The 15,171-nt window shown below is 37.0% G+C and overlaps 1 protein-coding gene across 1 annotated transcript in view; it reads right to left on the reverse strand.

Moving 5' to 3' along the window:
* DCHS2 (dachsous cadherin-related 2) overlaps positions 1-15,171 on the reverse strand; it is a 111,991-nt gene that overhangs the window by 45,389 nt on the left and 51,431 nt on the right. The window contains exons 3-4 of the mRNA XM_068941047.1: positions 14,278-14,509; positions 467-703 (exon numbers count right to left, since the gene is read on the reverse strand). Coding sequence (XP_068797148.1) covers positions 467-703; positions 14,278-14,509 — 469 coding nt within the window. The remainder of the gene's footprint in view (positions 1-466; positions 704-14,277; positions 14,510-15,171) is intronic.

The raw sequence follows: 15,171 nt of genomic DNA on the forward strand, positions 1-15,171 counted from the left end.
TCTACAGTTCTTCTTTTGTGGCCAATGCTTTAACACAAGGCATGCTGTGATACGCGCCCTTCCTTACACTTTCACAGTGCGCTCGCCACTCACAGTCACACAAATCCATCTGGCAACTAAGCAGATGCTTGCATGCAGAACACATATTAGTTAAAAATACCTTAAGCAATTTCCTATCTTGCAAAGCAAATTAGTAAATGGAAATAAGAAAATGGAGGCAGTTCCTGTTCCCCATGGGCCACCAAGATGGATTTTCCAATCATCTCAGTTTGGGAAGCCTGCTCTAAAGAGAATCCTGATTCAGCAGCTATTACAGCAGTTGCTGTAAATACTTACAATAAATACTATTTGATGCTCAACATACTGAATAAATAATACAGAAGTTTAAAAAATTAGATTACCTGCAGATGTTTCCAGCCTAGCGACACAATTAAAATATGCTGTAATCTCTGACTATAAAACTTACTTGAAGGTTCTCTGGCCTTTACTGTTCCAATGGGGCTGTCTTCAGGTATGTCTTCGGGAACAGAAAAAGTATACCGGGATCTCTCAAATATGGCAGGTGCCAAAGTGGTCTGAAGGATGTTTACTGTGACAGCTGCATTAATGGCAGAGGAAAGGCCACCCCCATCTTGTGCAGAAACAGTCAGATACAACACAGAATGCTCCAGGTGGCTAAGAGCTGAGATCAAGTAAATAATTCCTGAAAGTATACAGAAATAAAAGAATATGAAGGCATTAAGTTAATGACACCGTCCCAGATACAGCAGGCTGTCAAAAGGGCTTCAGCTTTATCATTAAAGAATGCCAGACAGTGTAGACAAAAAGCTACTGAAGAGTTTGAGACACGAATAAGTAAAAACGTGTCAGCTGCTTTGTAGTGATTGTATGCGTGTTTTACCTCTTCCTCCTTCATTGTGTATGCAGGGCTACTAATTCCTTTTTGGAGGATAAGTTTTCTTGAGTTATATGGTCTTCACCATGCACAAAGCCACTGACAAACGGCAAGTTGCGTGTCAAAATCCAGCATCCCTTACTGTGATTTTAGAAACATGTATTCAGTTATGGACATGTCAAACTGCACTTTTATATTTCCTGTATACATCTATTAAACTTCGCTGAATTAGTGGAGCTGTTCTGAGTGTTCAGCAATGTTAGGAAGAACAGAATTCGACCAGTAATAACATTTAGAAATCTGGAGGTGATTAGGGGAAAAATAACTTTATTATTGCAACAGATTAATTTATCTTTGCAAACAGTGAAGACAACTGCATTTGAAACAGGCTGCAGAGACATTCTGTTCAAATAACTGCCCAAATAAATCATCCAGACAAATGGAGTTGAAGCCCCAAAATACAAATCTTAAGAGCAGTAGGGCCCGTGGCAAGTATCTCGGAAGCATTCACTCTCTGTCTGATCACAACTTTTTGGCAAAATACCCTTTACTAGTAAATTCCGAGGCCTGGCTAATTTGCAAGCTGTTACTATTTACCTTTTTTCTAAATGATATGAAATAAATAATTCTGTGAAAAGAAAATGCAATGCTCTGTCCAGAAATACACCACTTTGGAACTACCTTCCTCAAGACAAATGTATTTTCGTCCTTTAACTCTTGAGGAGTGAGACGAGCTGTCTCCAAATATATCCTCTTCTGACCGCTAAAATAAGTCTTCAGTAGTATCAGATAGATCATACCCAATTTTCAAATACTCTATATATTACTACAGAAACCCCCATCTGCATTAGCATTTAACTATCATTACCTAAGATGGTAGTATGGATAGAAAGAATAATATGGTAGGGATCCTGTCCCGTCTTCTACTACAGTAAAAGCTTGTCTGAACTCAAAAAAAGCTTTGTCTGAGTGAAGGCTTCAGTCTCAGCAATAAGAACTACATCCAAACCGTAGCTCTCTACGGGATGTCCAAAACTGATACTTGTAATTGTTCCAAAAGAGACTTAGCTATTCATTGTACTTTTTGAGCCAATTAAGGATTTATAAATGAAGACAAAAAACCATGAATAAATCAATTAACTCTCAGAGCGCTCTGAAATCTCTAGTCTAGATGAAGTGAGCAGAATTACACAACAACTTAGGGGAGCACACTAAATCACAGAACAATGTGGTGGATCACAGTATGTCTATTACCTCATAAACTGTATATCTAAATTATAACCTGAGGCACACAAAGACCAGGTGCTTTCAGCCACGTAACAGATGAAATAAGTAAATGTAATCAGGTCTTAATATTGTTTGACATAGCTGATTTAATATTAAAAATAAATTAAGTGTAAGCATCACGGTACCTCTGAACATATTTTGCCTCACTTACTCATTTTCAGTATCGTTAGTACAACTATGAAACTCAGGGAAAGACACAAATCTCAATTCCGCTTTAAATAAATGACTCTCCTTCACATGTAGAGTTCTTTGCACTGCCCTGACAAAACAGGAGGTTAGCAGGCACTTATTTGAAAGATTTTCCAAAGATTTTTTGGGACACTTAGAAGCTCTACTTCCTCCTCCATTGTGGGATAGTCTATACCAGAAATTCCTTCTTCTTCTTCTTTCACAAATAATAAAATATTTCTTATTAGTGACAAGTAATTATCACAAGGAAATAAGAGAATAAGTGTTTACGATACTCAAGTTGTGCGGTGTTGAGAGGTCTTCGCATCTGCTCAACAATATGTTTTTTAAAGAAGTTTCTATAAAGCAGTAGAAACCCAAAATAGATTTCTTTATTAAGTACAGTATGCCAACTGGTCAACACATGAAGTCTATTCAAAACATATTCAATAAAAGATGTATTAACATTTTTCTCCCTCTATTCTTTTTCACGTCCTCTTCACTTTTCTCTTTCCATCCTATCACTTCTTTTTACATTAAATGTTTCTCTATTTTTTCCAGTAATGTGACCATCCATGAGAATAGAAGCGTCTCCCTTCAAGTAAACAGGCAACTGATTAGTTTATATGCAAAGCATCATTACGATGTTTCTCTCTTTCTTCTTCACTCTACATCCTTTTTATCAGCTTTATCAGGAGTCAGAAACAAGTGCTGTGTTGGTAGTGATGACATCTTTTTGCCTGATGCTTTCCAGCATCTTCTCTGTTACTGAGCAGGAGGAAAATCACTTTCACCTGTCCTGAGGTGAAGACAAAACTCCCTCAATATTCTAAGACCTTTTAGTGGTCACTTGATTTGCAATACATGGAAAGCTACTTGCAAAGAAAGGTTTTCAACATGAAAATGAACACGAGAAGTGACTAAAGGCAAGAACATTCTGCTTAGCGATGGATGAATTACTATTATTACACTGAGTATTGGAATTGTAGTGAGCTTGTAAGCAAGGTTGTAATAAACGCAAGGGATTCAACCACCAGGGATAATTTTCTACATATCAACAGACATTTTTAAGAAAGCACCCATACTTTTTATAGAAGCCAATGAAGCCACAAAACCTCCAGCAATTCAGTAAAATCAAACTTTTAAGCTCTGAGATATCTTCATAATTTTCTGCCCCTCAGGATAGGTTCAGTAGGGAAGACATTTGGCACTCTAGTTGGATATTTAGTGGTCCTATCTGTCAGACAGAGTACAAATTAGATTGAAATTAAACTGCCTTAGGAGAATCGGTGCATGATTTAACTACAACGTACTTTCTCAAAATTTAGGGTGAAGCCACAACCGTAATTTGTGATAATGCTTTTTTAAGCAGAAGAATGGAAAATATATAAAATCCTTATAAACATTTAAATGCGTATACTGCCAGGACATTATAATAACAAACTGTGTTGTGACATGCTTAAAATGCATTCAAAGGGTCTTCAAAATCAGGGAAGAATCTTTTCCCCTAATAACAAAGCACATTTATTACAGTGTGACAAATCACAGTCATAACTTAACTCAAAGATATAGATGGATTCAGAATTCATTGCTGATCCAGTTCCTATGCCAATAACGGATGCATTTCCAAGAATCGATCTTATTTTGGCCTTTCTTTCGCTCTTCTGATGATAGGGTTTTACGATTAGTTAGACTGCTCAACAAAGTAGTATTCCAGCGACATAAACTTTTGGCATTTCCTGAGGTAATCTGAGCAATTATAGCCCAAAGGAAAAAGGGTTTTAACCTTTTTTTGCCAGAGGTTAAACATATAAACATGGAATTTAAACATTGCTGCTGTCAGATTAAATGAAACCATTAAATGGATTACATTTTACTAGCTTGATCAACTCACTATTGGGTATTTTCCTATTGAAAAGGCCAAAAATATCTCTTTCCCATCTTGGGTACCTCAAGATGTACGTGAAGAGTGGGAAAATTTATATGGGAAAGCATCATGTTGAAATTCTTACTCTTAAAGCAATAAATAATGACTTCAGAACATCCCTGAGCAAGGAGTGGAGCAAAAACTGATCCACTCCAGGAATTCTGAAGACTTTGTGGGACAGAAAGATTTCAGAATCAGCGTTACTTCTCTACTGACCTAGTCAAAACACAGACTACAGCACGGGCTGTGCCAGTTCAGCTAGGATAAGCAGGTGGAAAAGAGAATGGATGAAAGGTTTTGCTGCCTCTCTTCACTCTTTTTCCTGTGTCCTTGAGAGGGAAGGGAATAGGCATATCTATCTCACCAACTCAATACTCTCCTGCAGGATCAGACAAAAACCTGCAAGGAGGCAATAAGAAAAGTGGCAGATTCCAAGTAAAAAATGTTTGCCTTCCTGATGGTTCCTTCTAGCCTCAAAACCTGTAATATATGGAAAACTTTATAGTCTAGTTTGAGTTTTAGTTATATATACATTCTCTTTCAGCATTTTTAAGACTGGATATTACCTTTGAGTCAAGTGATATGGGTAATAATCTACACACACATTTGAGACAGTTCTATCATATGCTGGGGGACGTGCCACATTAGGCTATACGATGGTCCTGTATGACAGGCAAGAAGTTGTAGAAGTAGGCAGCATCTGGGACCCTCCTTTATATCTGGTTGGGTAAAAGCACCAGACTGTGGCTAAAACAGACAGTCATGACCACTTGGGTCAAACATAGCTGTCGGTGTATCATAGAGCAGGCTGACTAGGTGCATCTGATCTGCTGAACTACGGTGCGGGAGATCCTCTAGCACTACACTGCAAAGACAGAAGTACAGGCCTTACTGTTAGAAGCACAAGGCAGGAACTAAGTCACACATTCAGTGTGCGAAATTCAACAGGTATGGCCCTACTAAGTAAAAGCTTGAAGACGAGTCCCGGTTTGCCTGTCTTCTCTGTTGAAGAGAAAATGAAGAAAAATCAGTAGCTTATTATTGGTATTACCATAGTCATTTGCAGCCTGGAATTTGTGGCTTCAGAGAACTTTAAAGAAAATTAGGTTGTTATTGACCAGAATATATTCCTCCATTATGAAAAACAGTTTCTAGAAAGGCTAATGATGGAAAGGGAATGATGCAGTGGTTAGACAGCTCCTCTGCAGGAAATGTTTTACCGAGATGGAAGTTCCCAGCAGGGGACCACACAGACAGAGCTGTGGTTCTACTTTTAGAAGTCTTTCTGTGAAAAAAGTCACCTTCTTTCTTACAGCTTAGCTCCCCCTATATTTGGAAAGTCCTACCTGCTGCATTCAATAACTTTTACTACCTTTTTAATGTATTGTTCATATTACTGCACTGCCTTGAACATTTTATCTCTGTTAACTCCTCAGCCTGCAGGAGAGAGCACTGAAATCAACTCTGGCTCACAGGTAAACAATAATATTAGTAAATTCCAGATGAAGTGTTATCCTCTAGCATCACTTACATCTTTGCAATTCCATTTTCTGGAATAGATTTGCATATATGTAATTGACTGCAGATTCCAACCTGCATAAATAAAAGCCATATGACCCGGAGAACACATATCATGATTTACATATACATGCTAGAGAGAATTTACAATGCAGGTACGTAAAAATTCAGTGTTCTATACATTGACCTCTGAGTCTGAATTAGCACAAAACACAAATAAATACTAATCACTGTTTAGTATATAAGTACATGCTAGCAACTGCCACTTCAGGGTCTAGTTTGAGAATAACTCTGCTCCATGACACGTTAGTTCAGCACAGCCACATTAGGAGTTAAAGATATTTTGCTGCAGAACAAGCTCTGTTTATTGGCCAGTGTAAACTGTTACAACTGTTCCAGAGGTCCAATATACTGTAAGGGTTAGTACTAAAAAGGGGCAAAACCATGACTGTCAGTTCTTTGACCTGTTTCATTCTTCCTCACTCACTGTATGGGCTAAGACGCTTCCAATAAGTTCTCGTTTTCGACGCTGCGCATAGCAATAGCAGGTGTAAAATGAAGCTAATGTTTGCCCAGAATGTGCAAATGCATACATGAAAGACAGAACTGTGTTGCACCTGCCATTCTGTGGCAATGACAGAAAATTTCTCACTGACAGCTTGTTTTTGCTGTTCTTATTTCTATTGAGCTGCACTCCACCCCACAGGTGGTCACCTCTCCTTCAGGGGGCTTGCTGCTAAGTGCTATTTCTTAAGAATTAAAGGCAGGAGACCAGGGCCCCATATAATGATTCTTTTAAAAGATATTTTCTGATCTTTTCCATGATATTGTGTTCAGTCTTAACATTGTAACAGCAGAGATCACCAAAGTACCTCACTCACCAAGAGCACATTCTGTACAGCAGCAATAGTACTGATTGTCCCAACAGGATTTCCACATATGCCTCTAGCTAACCACTTTGAAAATGCATCTGTTTTTCTACAGGGTCTTCAAACAATCATGGCAAAAATCCAGCACTATGTTTATACCCATTAGTAGGTAAATGAAACTTTTCAAGCACCACAAAAGCAAAGATATAAATCAGGACTTCAACAATGAAGTCTGGATTACATAGAAATGTATACTTATTTACTTTAATAGCTTCTAAATTGTTCATGTTGTCCACAGAATAAAAAAGTAACTTTAGAACACAGCAAGGGGAATAAAATCAACAACTAGCTAGCGGAGTTCTCTAACACTGTGAAGCTGAATGCCCTAACAGCTTTAAATGATGGCAGTATTTCTTCAGCAAATATCCTCGGATGGGTCAGCTGACATGACCCGGCACAGCTCAGACAGTAGGCAGATGGCAGAAGGCATGTACAGTTCATCACCCCAATTCGCCTTCAAAGCTGGCAGCTGAGCCTGCTGTTTAATACCGTGTGACCCACCGACCTGTTCAGAGCATGTCTTGGCCAACCGAGCACACTTAACGTATCAGCACAGAGACATGCGGTTTTACATGTGACAAAGTGTGTTAGAAAAACGTGCAGGATGAGCAACTGTTTTGGGTTTCAGTGAATAAGGGGATTATTGCAAGTTTGAAAGGATTTATTATTTTAATACGTCCAGAGTAAATACCTGATTCATCTCAAATCAACCTCCCACAGCTGCTATGGCTGCCTGTCATGCTAATCCCCTGCTATTTCAACCCACTATAACCCTCACAGGATAGGACTAGGGTTAGCGCAACAGGGGCTCCCATGACTCATCGTAGGACACCTAAATTAAATAGAGCAAAAACCAATATTACTTTGACCTAATTTTCTCTATACTGTACAATTTCATGTTTAAAGAATTCTGCCCTAGCAGCAAAAATATTGCTAATTTGTCAGCAGTGCGTAGCTAAAGAGATAAAATTTGCTGTTGCATAGAGATCTCCTTTGGTTTTTTCTTGCTTTGTTTCCTTTAATCTAATACAATAGTAACTCAGAGCATGTTTCTCTTCGTATGGAAAAAAAGCAACACTTCCACATGCTACTTGAGTAAAAAAACCCAAGCAAACAAAAACAAAAATCAAAGCATACAACAATGAGGTGGGCAGAACCCTGGATGATGAACTGCTGTTTTTTCAAAGACAAATGTAGAGACGTGCAAGACCAACTTGCACAGCTCCAGCATTGCCGCACCATCTCAACAGGTCATTTTCATTTGCCAAATTTATTACAGTTTTCCAAAAACATCTTTTTAATGTAGGAACTCTTCACTAAGGTTGCCAGCTTGCAGATCCAAAAATAGCCCAATGTACAACTTGATTTAAAAAAAAAGAAAAAACCTCTAATGCCGTGGTAACCAGAGATGACATTTCTTTGATGGTACTGTACAAAAACATGTTTTTATGTTTCCAGCACAGATACGGATGGACTGAAGTATAATATAAGCCCTGTAAGATGTATTTGCTGTTTTTATATTAAACAAAACATTTCAGACGCTCATCTTAATCCTCATAAATGATCGGCTACTTACATATGCTGCCTACTGTGTTAAATCTGGCAGTGAAGGCATTTTGCCAAGACTATTTGTTCTGTGTGTGACCTGCTGCTTTCAAAGCTTCTTTTTTCTTTAAGTTAACTGAGGACATGAAAGCTAGCCCTCACTTCTCCATGGAAACCAACCACAAGGCTCTAAGACTGTTATATTCCTGAAAAATAAACACAGAGTAGGCTGAAGATAGAGGACATGAGGTATAAATTCTGTCCATCTATAGCTACTGATCAGAAAGATTACTACTAGAACCTCATTTACCTGAAACAGGAGAGGAAGCAAGAACAAGAATTGTTAAATGCTAGCTGACCATTTCTTATTTCATATTCTGTACTTAAAAGACCTATATGGTCTCTATGGAAACAAAAAAGTTAATTGACAGAATTTTACTGCAGAAGTCTTGCACTTTTTCCTTTCCTCCAAAAGGGGAGGTTTGGGGGCAATCTTTCCTTCTTCTCCATTTTTCTTGTTTGCAGCCCATATCGTCTACCTCTCGTAGACAAAGAGCTGTGGCACTGGAATGCCATGGGAGTTTGCTCTTTGTCTCATCTGGTGAATTCTTTTGCTTCTGAGATCTGACATGGACTGAATTACAAGAAAGAGGGGGTAGGCTAGAGTATTTTTGAAAATACTTTGCACTGTATTGTACACAATGAATCTCAAGTACAGATGTCACTCCACTATTGCATTGTTCAATTTTTGGCATGTAGCTTGTAGTAATTTTTGTCCTCATAAATGGTTGAGTCTATTGAATTTTATTCCACATAAAAGTAAAAAAAGCCAAACAGATTAAGAGTGGGCTCTACGCACATTTTCTTCTGTTCTGCTACAGAGCTTTCTCTGAGGGTCAAAATCTGCCCTCTCCTACTCACTAGAGCAAATTTGGTATGCTTCAAGGAGCATATATTGTGTCCTGTGTTCTTTATGTCAGATTTCTCAATAGGTGAGACCTCAAGGGTGGTAAATGTCCACTAATTATTAAGGTGAGACCACCACCGATTCCTCTGTGACTTAACCTGAATAAAAGTCTTAAAAGGTAAAAACTAAGTGGCTTAATCCAATATCTCACATATATTCCTCTGATTTGCAGCATTCTGAATATGCTATCAATTTCATATGCAAGGTCAGAAAAACAGCCATTGAGGTAAAAAAATGTGGCCTCAAAATGTTCCAAAATAAAATACTCCTAATTGTAAATGGTATTTATGTGAACCTCTTCATATGTTTTCCAAATGTATTACATACTGTAAGAAAATGCCAAAAGTAGTTTAAAATAAACTAATTTTTTTCCTATAATACTGTATGAAAACATCATTAATCATCATAAAAATGGCTTTGCTTTCTTCAGAAAGGATGCATCCCCATTTTACTTTGATGCCTATTGCAATTTGCTATATATTAAACATCGTGTAATATGTAGAGTTAAGCAAAACTTGGAATTTTTTTCCTAAAGGAAAAAAGGATATTTCAACTTCTGTTTTCAACCTGTATTGTGATAAAAATCAAACTAAAAGTTTTCATGAAATGAAAATCTCCCAAGATAACGATTGGTAAACAACATTTCAATTTTCTTCAATAAAACAAAATTTCTCAACATTCTTAACTAGAGTGAATCTATTCTGGAGCACTGAAACAAAACAAAAAGTTTAATGTCAAACTGACGTAAAAATAAATTGCATTTACATATGGTACCATAGTACAGTAATAGAAGTAACAAAGCATCAAGCGGAGCACTGCCAAAATCAGGAAGATATATATACCAGTGCAAGGACCATTCTACACAAGTTCTATTCTTAACCCTTCCTTTTGCGTCCATTACCAGTCACTGTTAGAGAGACAGGATAGCGGACTTAAATCTGTCTTTGGGCTGACTCAGTTAGAAATTCTTACGTTTTTAAATTCGCATCTCTTTCAGGTGTCATGTTCCTTTATTCTTCTCTGAGGGACTAAGCTCCTAGACTGATCCACATCTCTTTCAGAACATTTCAGTCATGAGCTGCACTATATTGTTTAGTTAAAAAGAAATCAGAATGCATTTAGAGAGAGAGAGTCTGACCATGTACCCACGTTCACAAAAGAGGTTATGGACCCCAAAAGACTTCACGGCAGCTTAGGCAATCACAGTGTGCCTGAGGCTGACCAGAAAGCGATTATTTTATTTTGATTTTTTTGAGAGGAAATTAATTAATTTTAGCAAGTCAAAATTTCCCAAAAGAATGCTAATTTTGAAGAAGCTATACTTTACATTGAAAAAAATCTTTAAAGCGAAACTACTGTCCAGCTTTACTAATTCTGTTGATTTGAAACATGTTCCCTGAACCAAGACTATAAATGAGATAATAACCATCTTTTATCCAGCTCTGAAGAAGGGTATCACTAAGATCAATGGAAAAAAATTAATTTTATGCCCTTGAATGAAAGAAAATATTAATGCTTGTAGCATGATGAAAGTTTATAAATTATACTGTCAATCCCCAATTCTTAAAGTTAATCACTGCACAGGTCTTCTGCCACATTTCTGATTGTATCCTGTGACTTGCATTATTAAATACCTACTCAGCCACAACTTTAAATAAACTATCTTTCGGATAGTTTGTTAGCTAATGATGGGAAAATAAACATAGCTCAGTTTCTTAGCTGGAAGAGCTCTTCAACTTATTCTGTTCTAGTCAGTTTGGGAGTGCTGTTCGTAGATCACACATGGATCAAATAGCTACAAAAGGAAATATAATAAGGCCAAGATGTTGTTTACACTAACACTAGAAATATACAACAGTGAAAGAATCACAAACTAGCAGAGAAACTGGTTGACAGTTCCCCTATCCATGTACTTTTCTAGTTACAAACTTTTAAAAATGTTTTATCTTGTGGGTAGTCTATCATTAATCACATGAAAAATAGCTAATTTCAATTATTTCTCTAAGGAAAATGCAATAAAAGTTATTTAAAGAGTGTAAGAGCAGATCAGAAACAATACAGTACCTAAAAGCCAAAATAGCAAATAAATATCACCATTTAAGAGCTTTATAAAATTCAAAGAACTGTTTTAATGGAGTATCTATCTGCCCTATGAATGGTTCTTCCTTCCCACTCCCATTAAACTTATCTGTACATGATACCCACATGCCACGGTGCCTGGAAAAAAAGCTGTAGCCTCTTCAAGGAGCTTGGATGCGGCTCAGCCTCATAATCTCTACATTTCCAAAGCATCATTAACATATTCTATACAGTCAGTTGTTAACCATCTTGTATGATCTCCAGGCCACGTACACCCTGTACTGTGACAACAGTTCACTATGCAAAACAAAGTGTTTTCTTCATACAGCCACCTATTTGCTTGAACAGAGCAACAGCTAGAAGTAAGCTACAGGAGTGAGAAATTTGAGCTATAGTTTTAACTCCTTTATCCATTTCTCTTTTAAAAATAAACATAAAAGAGAAGTGAGAGAAAAAGTTAATCTTTAGCATTCCAGAAACAACCTCGAAGAAAACTACAATGAGATGAAATTTCAAATACACAACCTACACTCAATAAAATAGAAATTATATTTGGCATGGAGAGTAGCTTCATTTTGCATATGGTTTTAATGGATCATAGTTTTACTCTAATGTGACTAACCATTAAGTAGTAAGTAATTTTCATTTCATAATACTGGAAATAATTTTCTGTCCATTTACACATATAATGCTAAGGGCTATAATGAATAAAGTAAGTCAAAAAGACCAATGTACTGATTCTCATTCCTCATTTCTAAATACTTTCTTAATGAAAAAAAATTACTCATTTAAAAAACAAAACTTATTAGGAAGGTAAACTCACAGAACACTCCAACACCATCACTATGCCTCCTTTTAAGTCCTTTAGTAGTGAAAATAGCAAATGAAATAGGATTTGCCACACTACTAATTGGAAAAACTGCAGAACACATCAGTCACAGACTATACTTCCACAAGAAAGATCAGAAAACTAAGGAGTAAAATATGATCTTGTTTGACTAATGGGTTTAGGGCTCTATATCCTGAAGAATTTCTATTTCTAGTTGTATTTGTCCATCTCCTTCTGTTCACAAAATGCAGTCCACCTAACAACTGGATAAAGTCCCTCATATAACCTTCAGAGAGACAAATCTAAATTAGGACATATGTCAGAGAGCTGGGAGACAGCTTGAGCAAGAGGAAAACTGGAAAAGGTCACCACCCTAACAACAAATAACACGTAGGAATTTGAATCTCTGTGTCATCACAGTGAACCGCTTTTTTCCTTCTTTCTGTGAATACTGAACAGTTTTCACAGCTATTTAACCCGGGAAGATTGCAGAACTTCTGTGTAGTAAATTGGCAATTTTAATGTTTTTTTTTTACTTAGATATTGCCAAATGATCTAATAATCATATTGCTTGCCAGCAACTACGCATAAGCATCGTTTCAGGCAGACATTGAAGAACACAAAAGGAAAAAGGGTATTCTTCACAAAAAACATGCACCGTTAATATTAATAACTTAAAATAAAACACAGCCTGACCTCATGAATTACCCATGAGATCTGATTAAGTGCAATCAGATTCCAAGCACTATAATGTTGGGAACAGTATCTTCAACCTAAATGCTTTTCTCATCAAGAAATGCAAGCAATAATGACCTCAAGCTACTTCACCCAGAATTCGGTCTGCCTTCGATAAAATACTATGATAGTTCCACAAGATAATGATAACTTCCATGGTCTTCCTGATTAAGGATAACATTTGTCCTATACAAGTGCCAAAAGTAAAAGAAAAACAAAAGGCCCAAAACTCACAAGCTGAAGAAGAAGAACTTCAAAAGAAAGGCTGTTGCAAAGCCAATTCTTCTAGCATAATCCATGGGGGCTCTCTCTGACAAGCCTACTGGTGCAGCTTTAAAATGATCACTTAAACGCTTGTGGAGATCCAGTTCCCTAATTATTGATTGACCTATATATTTTTGGCATCAGTTATGCCCTAGAGAATCTGAGTTGACAGGCAGTTGAAGTCCACAGTTAAAGGAAATTATGAAATAGCCAAGACAAGCGGGCCAACTTCCTGAGAAGATTAGTTTCTTCTGTTCATCAGAATATTTTTGGAACTGTGTAAGAGGGTGAAAACAGGCACCATTTTGAGAACGTAGCCTTACAATGATTCACATGCCAAACAGCTAATATAAGCACACACATACAACATCCCCAAATGTTCTTAAAACATATGAAATAATCCTCTGTGCCAAAGCTAATTTATCTGAAATAACAGATGATTAGGAAGCAATACTGTTGACTGGGACATATTCATAGTAGTATGCAAGGGCTGGCTTTCAAGTAAAACGTTAGCTGCTGTTTAACTAAGCACTTGCTGAAAGATACCATGGACATTTGTGGATACACTGCTCATGCTTAATCCATCTGACACTGATAATTATTTATTAGATACTTAGATTTATTAGATAGAACTACTGATAGCTATTTAAGAGCAGAAAAAAACTATATTGGACTGCTTTTTGGCCATGAGAAAAGCGATGACTGTGAGATTTAATCTGTCTTAGAAAAAATTCATCCTGATTTGCTTTTACCAAAATTGTTTCCTACCTTTATTGTCACACCTTCATTGAACCTCTTTCCAGAAACCAGAATTGGGAAGGATCATATCAGGAAGTAACGGCAGGAAAAGACACTTAGGAAGCTAATCACTAAGTCAAACAGGAAGGCAGTTGGATGTTACAAAACGGTGAGCAGAACGGGCAAATTATGCTAGCACAATATGGGAAAGGAAGATTAGAAGGAGAGAAATGCACAGATTTATGTTAACTCTAAATCTTCCAACTTCCTCTACAATTATTTTTCAGCAGAATCTAACTTTCAATTGTATGACATGACTCCAAATGAAGAAACCATCTTCAAGAAAAAATATATGCTGTCATTACAGCCTCTCTGAATCATATACTCTTACAGTACCTGTAAAAGTATCCACTGTGAAAAGAGAAGAAAATTCCCCTGGGACCAGTTCATAGGTGACAATTCCATACATTCCAGAGTCTCTATCTGTTGCAACAACATTGATGATCTCTGTTCCTGGCTGTGTGTGACTGCTGATGCTTGTCACATAGGTGGCTTTTTCAAAAATTGGTTGATTATCGTTAATATCTTCTATCTCAATACGAACAAAAGCTTGGGCACTCAGTCCACCCTGTTGGATAAATTAGAAAAAAAAATTGTCAACTTTTAAAATGTATACAGTAGAATGACACAGATCTGGCTTAAGACCATCATTAGAACAAAGAGCACACTGCGACAGTACTGAGCAATGGAAATATTTATTAAAAATAACTTATGCTGTCTACAAAATCCCAAAATACTGAGTTTAGGCAAAATGCATCATCAGAACAACCCCAGTGTGCTACCAAATAGGATGCAAAAAGTTCGGTTTGTTATGACTGTGAGCGTTGAACACAAAATTCTTGTTAATACTAATGAGTGTTGTCCATATCAGTTCCTTGTTAGTCTAGCTTCACATGTTTTTATGGTTATCACCTACACAACACTTTATTTATTACCTGATCAAAAGAGAGTATCCACTAACTGAATGAGAGACCAGGCTGCTTTATTATTTCCTTATGAGAGCAGTGATTATGGAAAATGCTCCAGTAAGGCAGGAATAATTTTTTTCATCTATGAAAAATTTCAGATTTAAAAGCATCACCATGATAATAGTGAATATGAGACCATTTCAAACATCGATTAGAAAGGCTAAGAGCAGATCAGTGCAGGATGGCCAAAAGCCTAGTAGTCAGGCTGCTACCTGGAAAACCGATCATCAGTTTACCACCCTGCACAGGTTTAAATAGTTCT

The sequence above is a fragment of the Struthio camelus genome, chromosome 4 (assembly GCF_040807025.1).
Source record: "Struthio camelus isolate bStrCam1 chromosome 4, bStrCam1.hap1, whole genome shotgun sequence".
NCBI classification, from domain to species: domain Eukaryota; kingdom Metazoa; phylum Chordata; class Aves; order Struthioniformes; family Struthionidae; genus Struthio; species Struthio camelus.